Raw genomic sequence first — 14,846 nt, forward strand, 5'->3', positions numbered from 1 at the left:
TTTAAATGAAAAATTAATAAAACAAACATCTTCTTGCTAAACAGAGGTAGAACCCCTTCAAAAAGATAAAACTACCATTTTTCAAGAATGTTGTTGTTGTTGTTGTTAATTGCGAAGTCGTGTCCGACCCATCGCGACCCCATGGACAACGTTCCTCCAGGTCTTCCTGTCCTCTACCATCTTCTGGAGTCCATTTAAATTCACACCTACTGCTTCAGTGACTCCATCCAGCCATCTCATTCTCTGTCGTCCCCTTCTTCTATTGCCCTCAATCTTTCCCAGCATTAGGCTCTTCTCCAGTGAATCCTTCCTTCTCATTAGGTGGCCAAAGTACTTGAGTTTTTTCAAGAATGCAAATTCCCAAATGCAGATTTTTTTCTAAGATTAGCTTCCATAACTCAATCTATCCAAAATTTCTATATTAACATTTTACTCACTTATATTGTATTCTAATGTAGCCTTAAATAGAAACTACAGCCTTACATGCCCAGATTTTCAATTACCAAAGTTTTATTTGATTTTTGGCTAATTTAATAAATGCAAAAGAATAGACAGCAGAATTTCCCCTGAACGCTATAAAGTATGTGGAATACTATATAGTTTTACAAAAATAAAATCAAAAGCCACTCCTAATTATGCTTTTGAATTATCAAGAATTGTGCAGAAAAGAAACTTCATCCAAAATGTCAGATACTCCTGCAATAGTAAATGGACCCTTGCAAATATCTAGGAAAGGGACTAAAAGTAAATCCAGAAATATAATGTTCGACTTACAACAGTTAATGAGTTACAGTATCACTGGAAAAAAGTGACTTGTGACCGTTTTTCACATGACCGTTGCAGCATCCCTGTAGTCACATGATCAAAATTCGGTTGCTTGGCTACTAGTTCATATTTATGACAGTTACAGTGTCCCGGGGAGGTCATGTGATCCCCTTTTACGATCTCCTAACATGCAAAGTCAATGGGGAAGCCAGATTCACGTAACTACTCAGTTTTGGAGGTGGATTAATCATGCTGAAAATAAATTCATCAGTATTCGTAACAGAACTGCAGATACACCTGTCCCCTAGAAACTTCTGTATTGGAGGAGAAATAATCTGTTGGTGTGTTAATGATTTACTAAAGAATAAATACCCATATTAGATATTCTGTATTTGTAATTCACGTAAGTGAAATAAGGTCTTCTAGCAGACAAGAGTGCATTTGATAAGATTTTCACAGAAGCAAATCAATACAGCACAGAAAAAATCTACACAAAGGTAAGAACAGAGTCATTCTTTTGCTTTTGTATTCTCAAAGTATATTAAAACTATTACAACTAAATAGCTGTTTTATAAGGATTTGGGAGTTGAAGCGATTGCTTTTGGCAAAGTTGTCATCATTCTATAGGAAATGCTTCTGGGATTACAAAAAGTCCTAAAGGCTCACAAATGAATTTTTAGAAAAGTTTTTTTTTCTTGCTTCTATCTGTATTAGTCTGGCTGAATGCAGTAATAAATAAAAGATCCTTTCAAAATCAAATGTGTAATGCTATAAGGATGCTTCAGATAAATGGAGTTACTAATATGCAGATAAATGGCAATGTTTCAAACATTCAAACTGAGTTTGTCCCTATAATAGAGAAATTATTTTTCTTGCCCCTTTCAATCCAAACCAGATTTAAGGCAAAATTTGGAAAGCAAGACTAAATATAAACAGGCTGAATCCAGCTAATGTTTAATTTTCAGTCTTTACATTTGCTGATTCAATGCATAATTCATATATACGGTACTTTCAATGAAAACAAATCAGGGGAATTACTTTAAAGGTGAAAATAGCTTTAACATGTTGCATTTTTTTAAAATGACATTTCACACTAAGATAATTAGCCATGTCACTTAAAAAGTGAAATGCTAAATATGAGAAAATTCTATTTGAAAGGTAGAATACTAACATTTGTGAGACACAGAAAAATTTATGCCCAGCAATATCACTATTGTTAATCGCAGGAAAGGTAAAAAATAGCTGGATTGTCCAGACATCCTAGTACACATCACAATGCCTGATTTATACTAAGTCATAGTTGGTTTAAACATGTTTTTTAAATAAACCAGAATTGGATGGGTTAAGCCAAAAACAGACACATTATTGCTTAGCGCAATGTGAAATTCCAGTTAGCCTGTGTTCACATTATGTTTAAATAGTAGCAGAGCTTTGTTAGCAGCCAATCAACTTTTGCCAGTCTATATCAGACATGTCCATATTAGGAAGCAATCAGAACAGTACTTCAATTCATTTTTTCCTTAGTCTATTTTAACATATACGGTATGTTGTGATCACTACAATATTATGGGGCGACATGTTCGGCAGCTTAACTGGGAATGTGATAAGTAATAAGATTAAATATCCTGGCTGTCAGAAGGAGACTGTTGGCAAAACATGACAGGCCTTCAGGATGACAATATTTGCTAGCTTCCTACCCTTCCTAGCCTAGCAAACGTGATCATTCTTGCAGTCATTCAGAAGCTCCTCCTCCAAATTATGTGATTTGCAGAAGGAGCCTTCCAAACCATTGCGAGAATGGAGCCCACTTGCAGAATGGCACAAGGAGGCCCTGGTAGGAAGGCTGTGCCTTGCATAGGCTGGGTGCACATGTCCGTAGTTGCGGAAGAATGCAAAGATATATGGACCCTAGTGTGGTGGGGCGGGGAGAGAACCTGGGCCTCCCAGGTGTAACTGAGTGGGAAGAAGGTAAGGGCCTCCCAGCCTGCAGCTAATTTTCATGTGCTGGTAGGCAATATACCTTCCCCACCACCTGAGGCAGTCTGCACCCCAGTTAACGACCCACGGAATCACTTATTGACTGCAACTGGGAGAGCCCAGAATGCGGCCACTGAGCAAAGGGATCACATGGGCATCTTGCTTAATGACTATTTGGCTCAACAAACAAAATTCCAGTCCCAATTTTGGTTGCTAGTCAAGAACTATCTCTATTGAGTAATCTTATTCCATTTTTCCCCATACATTTTTTAAGTATAAAATACAAAGAGAATTTTTAAAAAGTAATAGGAAACTGGGGGGGGGAGGGGAAAAGAGAAAATATGGAATAAAGAGGGAAAATTAAAAAAAAGGCATCGACTTCCAACTCTCTTCAGCACAGTAGAAGATAACATTACAACCTCAACTTTTTATTTTACACAACAGCATATACTAGCCATTTCTATAGCAACAAACTTATCTAATCAGCAAAAACAAAATCAAAGTTTCATATTTCCCCCCCCCCCCACACACACACACTGCAAGCACAAAATCCAGAAGCAATTTCCAAATAGAAACAAAATTAAATATATTCTCTTCTTTGGATAAAAAAAACCAATTTAACCATCTCTGCTTCTCTTTGTTGTGGGGAATAGTATCTAGTGACCTTATTCCTAGAGACATCTCTAAGAACTTCTACAGGTAGTCCCTGATACATGACCGTAATAGAGCCTGCCCGTTATTGTTGCAAAATAGATGAGTCACATGACTGACCCGATTTTACATTTTTTGCAGCGGTCGTTAAATGAACACTGTGGCTATAAGTGCAAATTCTGCAGTTGTTAAGCGAACACTGCAATCATTAAGCAAACCAGTTTTTGCTGAAAACTGGATGTAAGTGCCATTTTTTGGCAAAAACCATTGTAAAATGCAGTCATGTGACTGCAGGAACCTGTAAATGGCTGGAAAAGCGGCCATGTTGCCAAGTGCCCAAAGTTTGGTCACATAACCAATGAGGGGCTTTGACTGCCGGAAGTTAGAATCTGGGCCATACGTAGCCTGAAGTTAGGTCCATTGTAACTTTGAACAGTCGCTAAGCAACTGGTCATAAGTCAAGGACTACCTGTATTGTTTGAGAATTGCTAGCCTGGAAATAACTTTGACTGGAGATTTTTTTTTAAAACATTGTCAATTAAATAAGTGTACATACACATTTCATTTCCTGCATTCTTCAGGGCCTGGAGACAATGGCAAATGCAAAGCAAGCAGCTTTTCAATTTTTAGAAGACATGAAAACACGGATTCTGACGGATGATTGGGTTCTTGGGGGACTGGTGGTGATGGTTTCATTTGTCACTATCATCATTGTCCTCATTTTGTTTGCTGTGATCTTTGGCTGCTGCTCAACTCAAAGAAAAAACTAAGTTCTGAGTAAATCATCAGATCACTTGCCTTTACGGAATTGGAACTAGAGTGACTGAGCAGTATAAAGAGCTTCTTCTTCTTGCTGTTTATCTTTTGAGTTTAGAAATGAATGTATCAAGAGAAGAAACTGGTGCTGCTAAAGCACAAAACCAACTACCATCTGAGGGCTGACTCCAAGTGAAGTTTGCATCAAGCAACCATGTTTCTGTTGTGTCTTTGATTCAAAGATGGTGTCTGTTAGCAATGGAAACCTGAACAAGAAATAGCTGTGATCTCAGAAATCTACATTTAATCATTCAAAAGGCCAGTTTTAATACAATACTTCAGATTATGTCTAATTTTTCTGAAGATCATCTACTTAACTTTTTTTTCTAGCAAACTTTTTATGTACGAAAGGACCTGACCGTTGGCCTACTTACAGCATTTGTTACATCTAAAATCAATGTTATGAACAAAAAAAAATCGAATTGTTATTCAAAATAAAGAATAGCCCTAACCCTTTATACAATTTACTCTGTTATCCAAGTAGATATGCTGTAATATTTTTTCATACAACTTAAGTACAAATTCCTACATGCACACGATGGCTTGCCATGGATACTTGGATGCTACATCTGAGTAACACATGTGAATGTTGATTTCATGAAAATTTTTACCAACTATTTGGAGCCATTATGGATAGTTAGAATTTCCATAAGAAACAATGAAAACCTTCTCATTCTAATGGGCCCCAATTGTCACTCATTCAATATGTACCCAAATCTACATATCCAATATTATTCTAACCAATATGTAACCTAGAACAACTCAAGAATAGGAGAAAAAAATGACCTGAAGCAGCCAGAGATAAGATAAAATATGTTATGAGAGTAATCTCTATTCTCACCTGAATTCAGGCAACTGCCATAAGCTAGAGTTGGGCAACAATTCAAAAGATATGTCATTTGACCCACAGATGAAGATACTTGTACCAATGGCCAAAAATACCTTAAGCCAAATGTGAATTTTCCTGGGTTTGCATGCCAGCTGTAGAAGGCAGCTGTGTGGCCCTAGGAAAAGATGCAGTTGCTTCAAAGTGTTCCTAACAGGTGTGAAGTACACACACAGAAAGCTGCTGATTCAGATATGCTCTTAATTCAAATCATTGCCCTAATGAAAAGTACTTAGCTAAGGGTCAGTCCAAGTCCCTGAAGGACAATTTGCTTTATACTGTTTTTTCTACATGTATGAAAAATCTTTTTCAATTGTCTTTTCTACGTGTTTATGAAAAATCTATTCGTTTCAAGCAGAGTAAGCATAACACCTAACTAAAACCAGGGATATCATGTCTATAATTGGCCCCAAACTATTGAGCAATGTTGCCCAGATATTATATTTCCTACTTTTATTTAAACCTATCTTAAAAAAGGTAAAGTGAATACAGAATCATATTCTACTTTAAACTCTGGAAGAAAACATACAAAATATATGAAACTCCAATAGCTTTACAAATAAACCTCCACTATTCCAAGGTTTAGGTAGCAACACACACCCCCATAAAAAAATAATTTATTTCAGAATACATCAGCTCACCTTACAATTCTTATTCAACACTGGAATGCAGGTAAATAAATATATGAAATGACACTGTAGTACCCATGAGCAATGAGAATTATGCAAGAATAATGTAAACAAAATTTTATTATCTTCTTGTATTCTACCACAACAGTTACCATCATTTAGGCAACTTGGGCTGATCTTGAAAAAAGCAAAACAGTATAAAACCTGGTCAGCATTTGGATGGAGAACTACCAGGAAATTGGAAGCTGTGGAGTTCTTGAGAGTCTTTGAATTTGGTTGTTGCTTGCAAACATGTCATTACCTAACTAGGGAATATCATCTGTGCCACTGTTTGAGCACTGATGATTTACCTATGTGGTAATGAAACATCTGCAAGCCAATAAGCAAGCTTACAGAGCACCTAGGACTCCATAGTTCAACTTCAAGCTACATACATTCTCTTCTATTGAAACTTGAAGCTGTAGACTAGATCGGAAAGTTGAAAAAAAAAATCCTGGAACAAACCAATGGCAAGCACAAACAATTGCCAAAACAACTGTGCAAATACAACCATATAAACACAAAGTCTTGAGTTTTTATTCTTATTATACCATAATATGGATGAAGTTAACAAACTAGCACTCGGTAAATGACTGCGATTTGTTAAATATTTGATAGCACTGATCATGATGTTTCTTCAGCTGAATGAAGGTACATCCAGAGAAAGCTTTTGAACCTCTTTATTACAGCCCTCAACCTTCAATTACAGCCACCAAAACTATGTAAGAAAATATCTCTTCTCTACCCACACATGACCTACAGTCCTGTCTATTATTGCCTGGCATCTATCTGTGTTATAATACATTAAATGCCCTCTAGAAATCCAGCAATGGCACACTAGGCTACATACAAACCTATATTCTCCTATATTTAGCACCTATACATTACTGTCTTGCTACAAAAGTAAGTTCCTCATGACTCTAACAGCACAATTTATTTTAAATATAGAATCTATTTTTGCACAGGTTGTAATTTCTACACTAATTACTGAATATTGCAGCTCCTATTTTACACAAGGACATCAGTAACCATGAAGCATCCTATTTAATTTTTCATCCTCAAGCTGTTAGGCTTCACACCTTTTTTTTCAAAGAAGAGAAGGTTCCCAAAAATGGTAATATAGAAGGCAGGTTTTCCACAGATCTTCTGAAGAAAAAACTGAAAGAACACACCTTAGCCCTGCCCATCTTATCAAATAATAAAATTACTACATTATATCTATAAATATATCTGTAGCATAGAAAAGAACCTCCAAAGGCCAATAGACATTTACCAACCATCTGAGTACCCATCCATACTTACACAAGATTTTCAGAGAAGGCGACCATGGCCTCAAAGGCTTTCATCACAGCTTTATCAGACTCCTTCAAGGAACCTCGTTTCTCCTGAGGAAACATAAAACTGAATAAATAAATCTATGTCCTGAAGCATTGAATTCGAAAAACCATTTACCATATTTTCCAGCGTATAAGACGACTTTCTAAACCCTGAAAATCTCAAAAGTCGGGGGTCGTTTTATATGCAGGAATATACGGGTAGCTGTTCTCTGAATTTAAAACCAATCTGCCCCCTACTGGCCAGCCCTATTTTTTTTTTTACAGAAATAAACACTAATAGAACAAAGCTTTCTAGCAGCAAAGGAATGGAGCTCCTATTGTGCTCATCTATAAACAGAAATTCAATATTGTACTGTATTTTCTGGCGTATAAGACGACTTTCTAAACCCTGAAAATCTTCTCAAAAGTTGGGGGTTGTCTTATACGCCCAGTCGCCTTATACGCCCAGTCGCCTTATACGCCGGAATATACGGTAGTCACAATAATGTCCCATTAGTTTTAGGTGCATAACGATGCTGCAAACAAACATGCATTTTATTTAAATCCTGTAAAAGTATTGCAGTAATTTGAAACCATAATCTTTATGGGTATACCTCTCCTTCATATAAGAATGCAGCAAAATAAGCCTTCTCACATTTTTTTTCTCAGTATTATTATCAATTGCAACACATTACTTGTGAGTAAATAAGAGGAGCCAGATGTGTGTGCATGTGGCTCTTTACTTTTGCAAGGGTAGAACCCATCTCCCTATTTGAATTTGTCTTTCTGTGTATTTTCTATGTTTGTTGTGCTAAGGAATAAAACATATGTAAGAAATCAACAGAGAAAAAAAATGGATAATACCATGCAGCCATGGACCAGCAGTAGCCTACAGTTATGCTTTTTGGGAAATGTACAAAAAACCTGGAGAAAATGGGAACAAAGCAGTATTTGAGCTTTATTGTGTGGAAGTAGAGCCAACAAAAAGAATGAGAAACCACAGGCAGCTTCATTATGCATGTTGCTAGGGAGGAAATAACATAAGTCTTTAATGCATTCTAATCTGAAGATAAGTAGTCTGAAAAGCAGAACCTGTAAATGTTCTTGAGAAATCTGAAAATCACTGTGTACCATAAAAGAATGTTAACAAGGAAACAAAAGGGAGGTATTAATGCCCCCATAATTTTTTTAGCATATTCTTACCAGGTTGGGCGATTATGCAACTAACTAATTTAGTGGGAGACCAAATGTTTGTTGTCCTAAATCAAGCAATGAATTCTGGAAAATTCAGTTAGATGACAGACATTCTAAGTTGTGTATAGTCAATGTACCTTTTGGAAGGTACCAATTCATTTGATATCTCTTCAGCTTCAGAGGTATATGAAACTCTGTACTGAGCTACAAATTCTGGAAGGTTTAGAAAATGTATTGTTCATTGAAGATATATTGATATAGGATCAGGATAAACAGGAACAAGGTTCTGGAATGGTGTGAGGTAAGCCATCTGAAGTTAAATAGGCAAAAGTTGAAAATTGACATAGACTGATCTGGTTTAAAATCAAGACTGAAGCTATTGTTAGCATGCCAAACCCAAAGAATAAACCTTCAACAATTTTTAGGTATGGCTAATTATTGAGCAAAATTTGTTCTACTCTGAAAACTCCATTAAAGTAGCTGATGTTATAGGACATGGAATTTCCCTGGATGCCGATATATAAGATGTATTTAAATGAATTGAAAGTATTATTGGCAAGTGTACCTGTCTTGTGCCAATTTAAATGGGATGGTAGAAACAATTATATAGACTGCAAACAGAATATTAGAGAAGCTGGATGGTTCTGATTTTTATTTGTGTCTTTGAGCTTACAAAATAAATTCTATTTGGACAAAAAGTCAACAGCATAATTACTGATGGGAAATGTTTGTAAACATTTGGTAATGTTTGTAAACATTACCAGCATCTAGTATTTTGTTAAATTCACAAAATGACTGGGGAGATATGTATGAACAACTGAAATATAGATAAGAAAACAGAGTGTAACATTATAATAGGGGGCGGGGTTACTAAGGCTTTACCTCCTCTACGTTTGTGAGATCATGTGTATCTTAGATATAGTAAAATGTGGGGAACTTGCCCAAGTTGTAAATAAACATCAAACTCCTAGACCCTACTCTGTGCAACGACTGAAGGACTAGTTTATTGAAGAAATTGATAGAACTTAAAGAAAGATGAAAGATGCTGTCTATATTCAAGTGCAGAATAAGGAATAAATTACAACTGGTGAGATCATTGCTAAAAAAGGCAACAATCTGATTTTGGAGGGAATATGGACAATAGTGGTATCAAGGGGCAGAGCCTGTACAATATGAAAATTTTGTGCCTCAAAAAAACCCATTGTGGGTTGCAACGTATTACGTGTGAGTAGAACAGAAGAGGTATATAAAAAGAGTGAACGGCAAGTTTGAGAAGGCTTCCTTATTTCTGATGTAGCCTGCAAGTTACTAGTAATAATCTGTCTGCATATTAACGAACATAACATGTCTCCTTCACAAATAGGAAGCAGTAAAATACATATTAAGATGTATCTTACCTGCTTTATTCAAATACAAAATTAAACTTGCTTTTGTGAGCATTGAAATGTAAACTATAATACAGAGTAAACGAAGGATTATTAATTATGAGTTGATTTGGCAAAGAAAAAAAAATCACTTAAGCCATACCACACAAGGCCCCTACCTGAAGCGTAGTAATTTCTTTCCTGATGAGAAAGCAGATTTGTTCTCTATCAGTTTGAGAGTAATAAAGGCGACAGCTTGATGGATTCCCATCTCTCCCTGCCCTTCCTGATTCTTGGTAATATGCAGCCATCGATTTTGAAATATTCCAGTGTGCAACAAATCTGCATGATGTAAACCAATAAAACTCTTTACATGAGCTTCATCTAAAAGTTTAAAAATACGTCCATATTAAAGACCAACATAACAACAACAATAAATGTAGGCCAGTTTACAATTCCTTTTTTTCCCTCCTGTCCCTAAATAAAAAGAAACAAAGGCATATATTTCCTGATATTGAAAGCACAATATCAGTGATCATTTTGCACGCACCTGACATTGGGTTTGTCGACTCCCATTCCAAAACTGATAGTAGCAACAATAACTGGAAATTTTTCCTCCATCCATTCATTTTGAATTGAGGTTCGCTCTATCAGCTTCAGCCCTTAAAGAAAAAACAAAGGACAATAGTATAATATCAGCAGACTTTGTCTTTATCCAGCCATTTATTCATCTTTTCTTACATTTATATGTCATGAAATACATGTTGGAACAGCATCTTATAGACTGTAGATGGGTCATCAAACCTGACTCACTTTTATCTCAAGAAACGAACAGAAGAGTAAAAAATGAAAGGCAATAAACCTGACATGAAAAAGAACTGATCTTCAGGCTAGTGGTAAATCTCCAATCAATCTATAAGCTCAAACCTCACTTTGGGCACCTCACCTAATCTGAGCAGAGCATTTCTTACCTCTTTAAGAGGCAGCTAATACAGATTTTGAAAATCTTGAGCCTGTCCCTTGCGGAGTTGATTATCCTATCCAGGGCAGTCCTCACTCCCAAACTGTTGCCCTCCTCTTAAGATATAGGTGGTCCTTGACTTATGACCAGAATTGATCCCAAAATTTCTGTTGCTAAGTGAGACATTTGTTAAGTGACTTTTGCCCCATTTTACGACCTTTCTTGCCACATTTGTTAAGTGAATCACAGCAGTTGTTAAATTAGTAACAGTGAATCCGGCTTCTCCATGGACATTGCTTGTTGCAAAAGAGATCACGTGACCCTGGGACATTGTAACCATTATAAATACAAAGCAGTTGCCAAGCATCCGAATTCTGGTCAAGTGACCATGGGGCTGCTACAATGTGAATAAGTGTGAAAAACGGTCAGAACTCACTTTTTTCAATGCCATTGTAACTTTGGTCATTATACAAGCTGTTATATGTTGAAGACTACTTGTACACTAGAATCATCAAGATTTAGTCCCCAACATCCACGAAGACAGGCAGACCTCAGATAGTAAGACCGGATCATATGGACATTAAAATCATTAAAAAACTTCATTTATTAATTTTAATGCAGTGAGCAGTACCTTTGTCTTGGGAAGGTCTCTACTCAGAAAATGTGATGTGTGAATGTTGCCCAAAAAATTAAAAAGCAGGGAGAGAAGAATCAGAATTTGTGGTCTCTGCATTTTATGACGAGTCCTTTTTAACACCAGAATAAAGAAATATTTTTTTTTTTGCACACTAAATAATTGCTTGGAGTGGAAAGAAACAGTTTTCATTACCTGCATGATATGCCTTGGCTTTTACTCCCCTATTGCTTAGTTGAATAGACACTTGCTCACAAGCGTCTCTCATCCTGCAGTAGATAATTCCACAGCCAGGATACCCCTGCACAGAAGAAAAGAGAAGGAAGCTAACATTAGCATCATATGGAAATGCAACAATAAATACTTAAGCTACAGATATGGGGTACTAAGAGAGAAGTTTTCATAGGCTTGGCTTAGGGTTAACACTTGACATATTTTATACAGAAACCAACGTATGACTTTAAATGTTCATTTTCTCGTGAACCTTTTGATTTTCCTTTTTCCAAATAGAAGCAGAACTTATACAAAAGTCTGAACAGTATCTGGTACACTGAACAGTCAAGCCCAAAGAGACTACCAGTGGACAATATTTATTTTCTCTGACTCCAAGCATCCATATAGATCAGAGGTGGAGAACTATGGCCCCTTGATCATTTATGAACTTCCAACTCCCAGCAATTCTGGGAGTCAGAAGTCCATAAGTCATAAAAGGGCCACAGTTTCCCACTCCTGATTATAAAAGGTCAATTCTCAGTTCTCTATGGCAATATTCTTTCCTCTCTATTACCTCACATAAACCATTCTTCCCTCTTTACTTCTTATGTCGACTTTAATAGAAAGTTCGGCAATCTTCAGTGATGCCAAATGTGACAGAAGGAGTTTCTAGAAATACCTATGTTTTCTAAACTACAGATCTAAAGATTCATTCAGTGACCATTCAAAATTATAACAAGACTAAATAAATGGTATTTATCCTTAGTCCTTGGAGACAACCACTGCATACAAATATTTTAACTAAACAGACAAAAGTACTACAGACTAAAGGTGATGTGCCCTTAAACTGATGTTGCAGTTTGAACTACAGATCTATAAATTTACACATATGCAGAGGAAACTGAAAGTTGTACCTTCAAAAGATTTTTTTTTAGATGTTTATTTATTTCAAAGATTTATTTGGCTGCCCAACTTGTAAAACACAACTTTTTTTAATTTAGTATTTTTTTTTTAGTATATACTATTAGACTTATATCCTGCTTTTCCTCTGGGAGCTCAAGATAACATACATAGCATCCTTTTCTCTGATGTATTCTGTGGGGCATACTGGGTTAAGAAACAGTGAGTGGCCCAAGAATGTCTATGACTGATCCTGGATACGAACTTGAGATCAACAGCGTTAACCCCAATGCCTCACTGACTTAAAAAATAACCATAGCTTTCTTTTTTTAAAAAAATCAATAGACTGTACCTGTGTCACCTTATGGAAAAAGAATAAATTAATATTATATTTATCCAATTTCCCATGTGGTGACACAGGTTATATTTACTCCACAATAAGCTAGGATTCTACAGAACTTATGTAAGTTTATATAATCTTATATTCCTACATAATATTTACATAATCTGCAGTTTCATGTACTGTCCTTTTGCTCTGATCTGACTCTGCTAAACTAATCCAGAATTCAAATGTGCTGTTGAAAAGTTCATACTTGCTAAATTAAATCTGAAGATTTTGGATTCTTTCTTTTGAAGCTTTTGGATACATAACACCTACGTACTTATTTATTTATATCCCTCCTTTATTCATGCATATTTATAAGTAATATTGCAAGAGTGGGATTATGGTTCTCCATACACTGCAAAATAAACTCTTCCAATAGCTTAAGTTAATGTGAGCAATGCTGAGGGCTGTTGAGATTTAGCGCTGAATAAAATTCAGAGGATCACAGCTTCCCTTCCTGGACATAGAGGTAATCCTCGATTTACAACCACAACTGAGCCCAAAATTCCTGTTGCTAAGTGAGACAGTTGCTAAGTAAATTTTGCAAAATTGGTTAAGTGAATCAATGCCGTTGATAAGTTAGGAACCTAGTTGTGAAGTGAATCTGGCTTCCCCATTGACTTTGCTTGTCAAAAGGTCGCAAGAGGTGATCACGTGACTTTGGGACACAGCAATGGTCATAAGTATGAACCAGTTGCCAAGCATCTGAATTTTGATCACATGATCATGGGGATGATGGAAGAGTTGTGTGAAAAATGTTCATAAGTCACTTTTTTCAGCGCCGTTGTAACTTTGAACGGTTACTAAATGAACTGTTGTAAGTTGATGACTACCTGTACATAATTATTTTTTCTGTAATACTACTCTATCATTTGTTTTTCTGGAAAAAAAAAGTGACTTCAACAGAATTATCCTACGCATGTCTACTCAGAAATAAACCCCGAGTATACTTTTGAATGAACTATATACTTTTGAACCTAAATTAAATATTGATATGAGCCATGAAGCTCCATGTATATTTCCCAACTAAGTTCCTAATTTTTATCTGGAAAAATTATCTCTTAATAGATGCATATGATCTCTCATGTATGTTCCATTAGGGAGTTCATCTCTCTAAACAAGTAGCAAAGGAAATCCAAATTTTGTCTTATCATGTTAGTTGAACGTTCCCTCAGACCAATAAACCACAAATAACTTTCTTTAAAAAAAAAAAAACACTCACCCCTAATTCATTCTGCCGTCCAAGAGACTTCAGACAGAAATCCTTCAGATTTTCATAGGGATCTGCTATAAGGTCTTTATACTGCACATCATAGAATAGATTGGGCCTGAAGCAAGGTGTCCTGAAAGTAGCCACAGGCTGCTTTAGCTTGAGCAGGGCTATAATATCTTCCTGAACTTGCTTCGTAGCTGTGGCTGTCAGGGCCAGGCAGGGTATATTGGGCATGCGACAACGCAAGGAGCCAAGATGCAGGTAGTCTGGGCGGAAGTCATGCCCCCACTGGGAAACACAGTGAGCTTCATCAACCACCAGGTAAGAGATAAGCTTTTGAGACATTAGACGCTCCAAGGAGGGCCGAAAAGAAGCAGAAGCTGCCATCTCTGGAGTGATGTACAGCAGCTTTATCTTAGGATGGTCGCTTGTCAAGTCAGCAAGGATGGCTTTTCTCTCCTGAGCGGACATCTTGGAATTAAAAGAGCTCACTCTGACTTTGAGAGAGAGCAAATGATCTACTTGATCCTATGAGAAAAGAGAAAGGTAGTTTTACAGAAAGAATCTGACCAGCAAACTGCTGCAGTATGAAGACATTTATGATCATCTAACTATATTTAGAATTTTCAAACACATTTACTACACGTGAGATTTTTTTTTAATTTTAGGTCCTTAACGAGCATTCTTTAAATTAAAATGGTTGAAATTACATACACTATTTGATTTGCCTCTATTTAATTAAACAAGTTGATTAAAGAAAGATGACAATGAGTATCATCTGACATGGTAACAAAGATTAGAAATAATGAATTCCTTGAATGCTTATTTATATGAAATTTCTAAACACCTCAAAAGTTTGATACAAAAAGATAATTCAGAACAATTACATACATAATCTCACTG

General features: G+C 36.2%; 1 protein-coding gene and 1 long non-coding RNA gene across 7 annotated transcripts in view; one reads left to right on the top strand and one right to left on the bottom strand.

The window, feature by feature from the left end:
* The window catches only part of RECQL5 (RecQ like helicase 5), a 65,935-nt gene that overhangs the window by 47,528 nt on the left and 3,561 nt on the right, over positions 1-14,846 (bottom strand). For all 6 annotated transcript variants that reach the window (XR_005554835.1, XM_039328126.1, XM_039328125.1 and 3 more), the window contains 5 exons: positions 13,953-14,471; positions 11,428-11,533; positions 10,188-10,299; positions 9,817-9,979; positions 7,066-7,148 (listed from right to left, as the gene is read on the bottom strand). Coding sequence is in view for 5 of the 6 variants with exons in the window: in XM_039328126.1 (XP_039184060.1) it covers positions 7,066-7,148; positions 9,817-9,979; positions 10,188-10,299; positions 11,428-11,533; positions 13,953-14,471 (983 nt within the window). In the remaining variant the exon portion in view is untranslated. The remainder of the gene's footprint in view (positions 1-7,065; positions 7,149-9,816; positions 9,980-10,187; positions 10,300-11,427; positions 11,534-13,952; positions 14,472-14,846) is intronic.
* On the top strand, positions 217-4,667 carry LOC120301220. The gene is made up of 2 exons (XR_005554836.1): positions 217-1,262; positions 3,975-4,667. It is a non-coding gene; the product is annotated as an uncharacterized LOC120301220 (long non-coding RNA).

The sequence above is a fragment of the Crotalus tigris genome, unplaced genomic scaffold (genome assembly GCF_016545835.1).
Source record: "Crotalus tigris isolate CLP2741 ecotype Arizona unplaced genomic scaffold, ASM1654583v1 scf7180000024370.6872682, whole genome shotgun sequence".
NCBI classification, from domain to species: domain Eukaryota; kingdom Metazoa; phylum Chordata; class Lepidosauria; order Squamata; family Viperidae; genus Crotalus; species Crotalus tigris.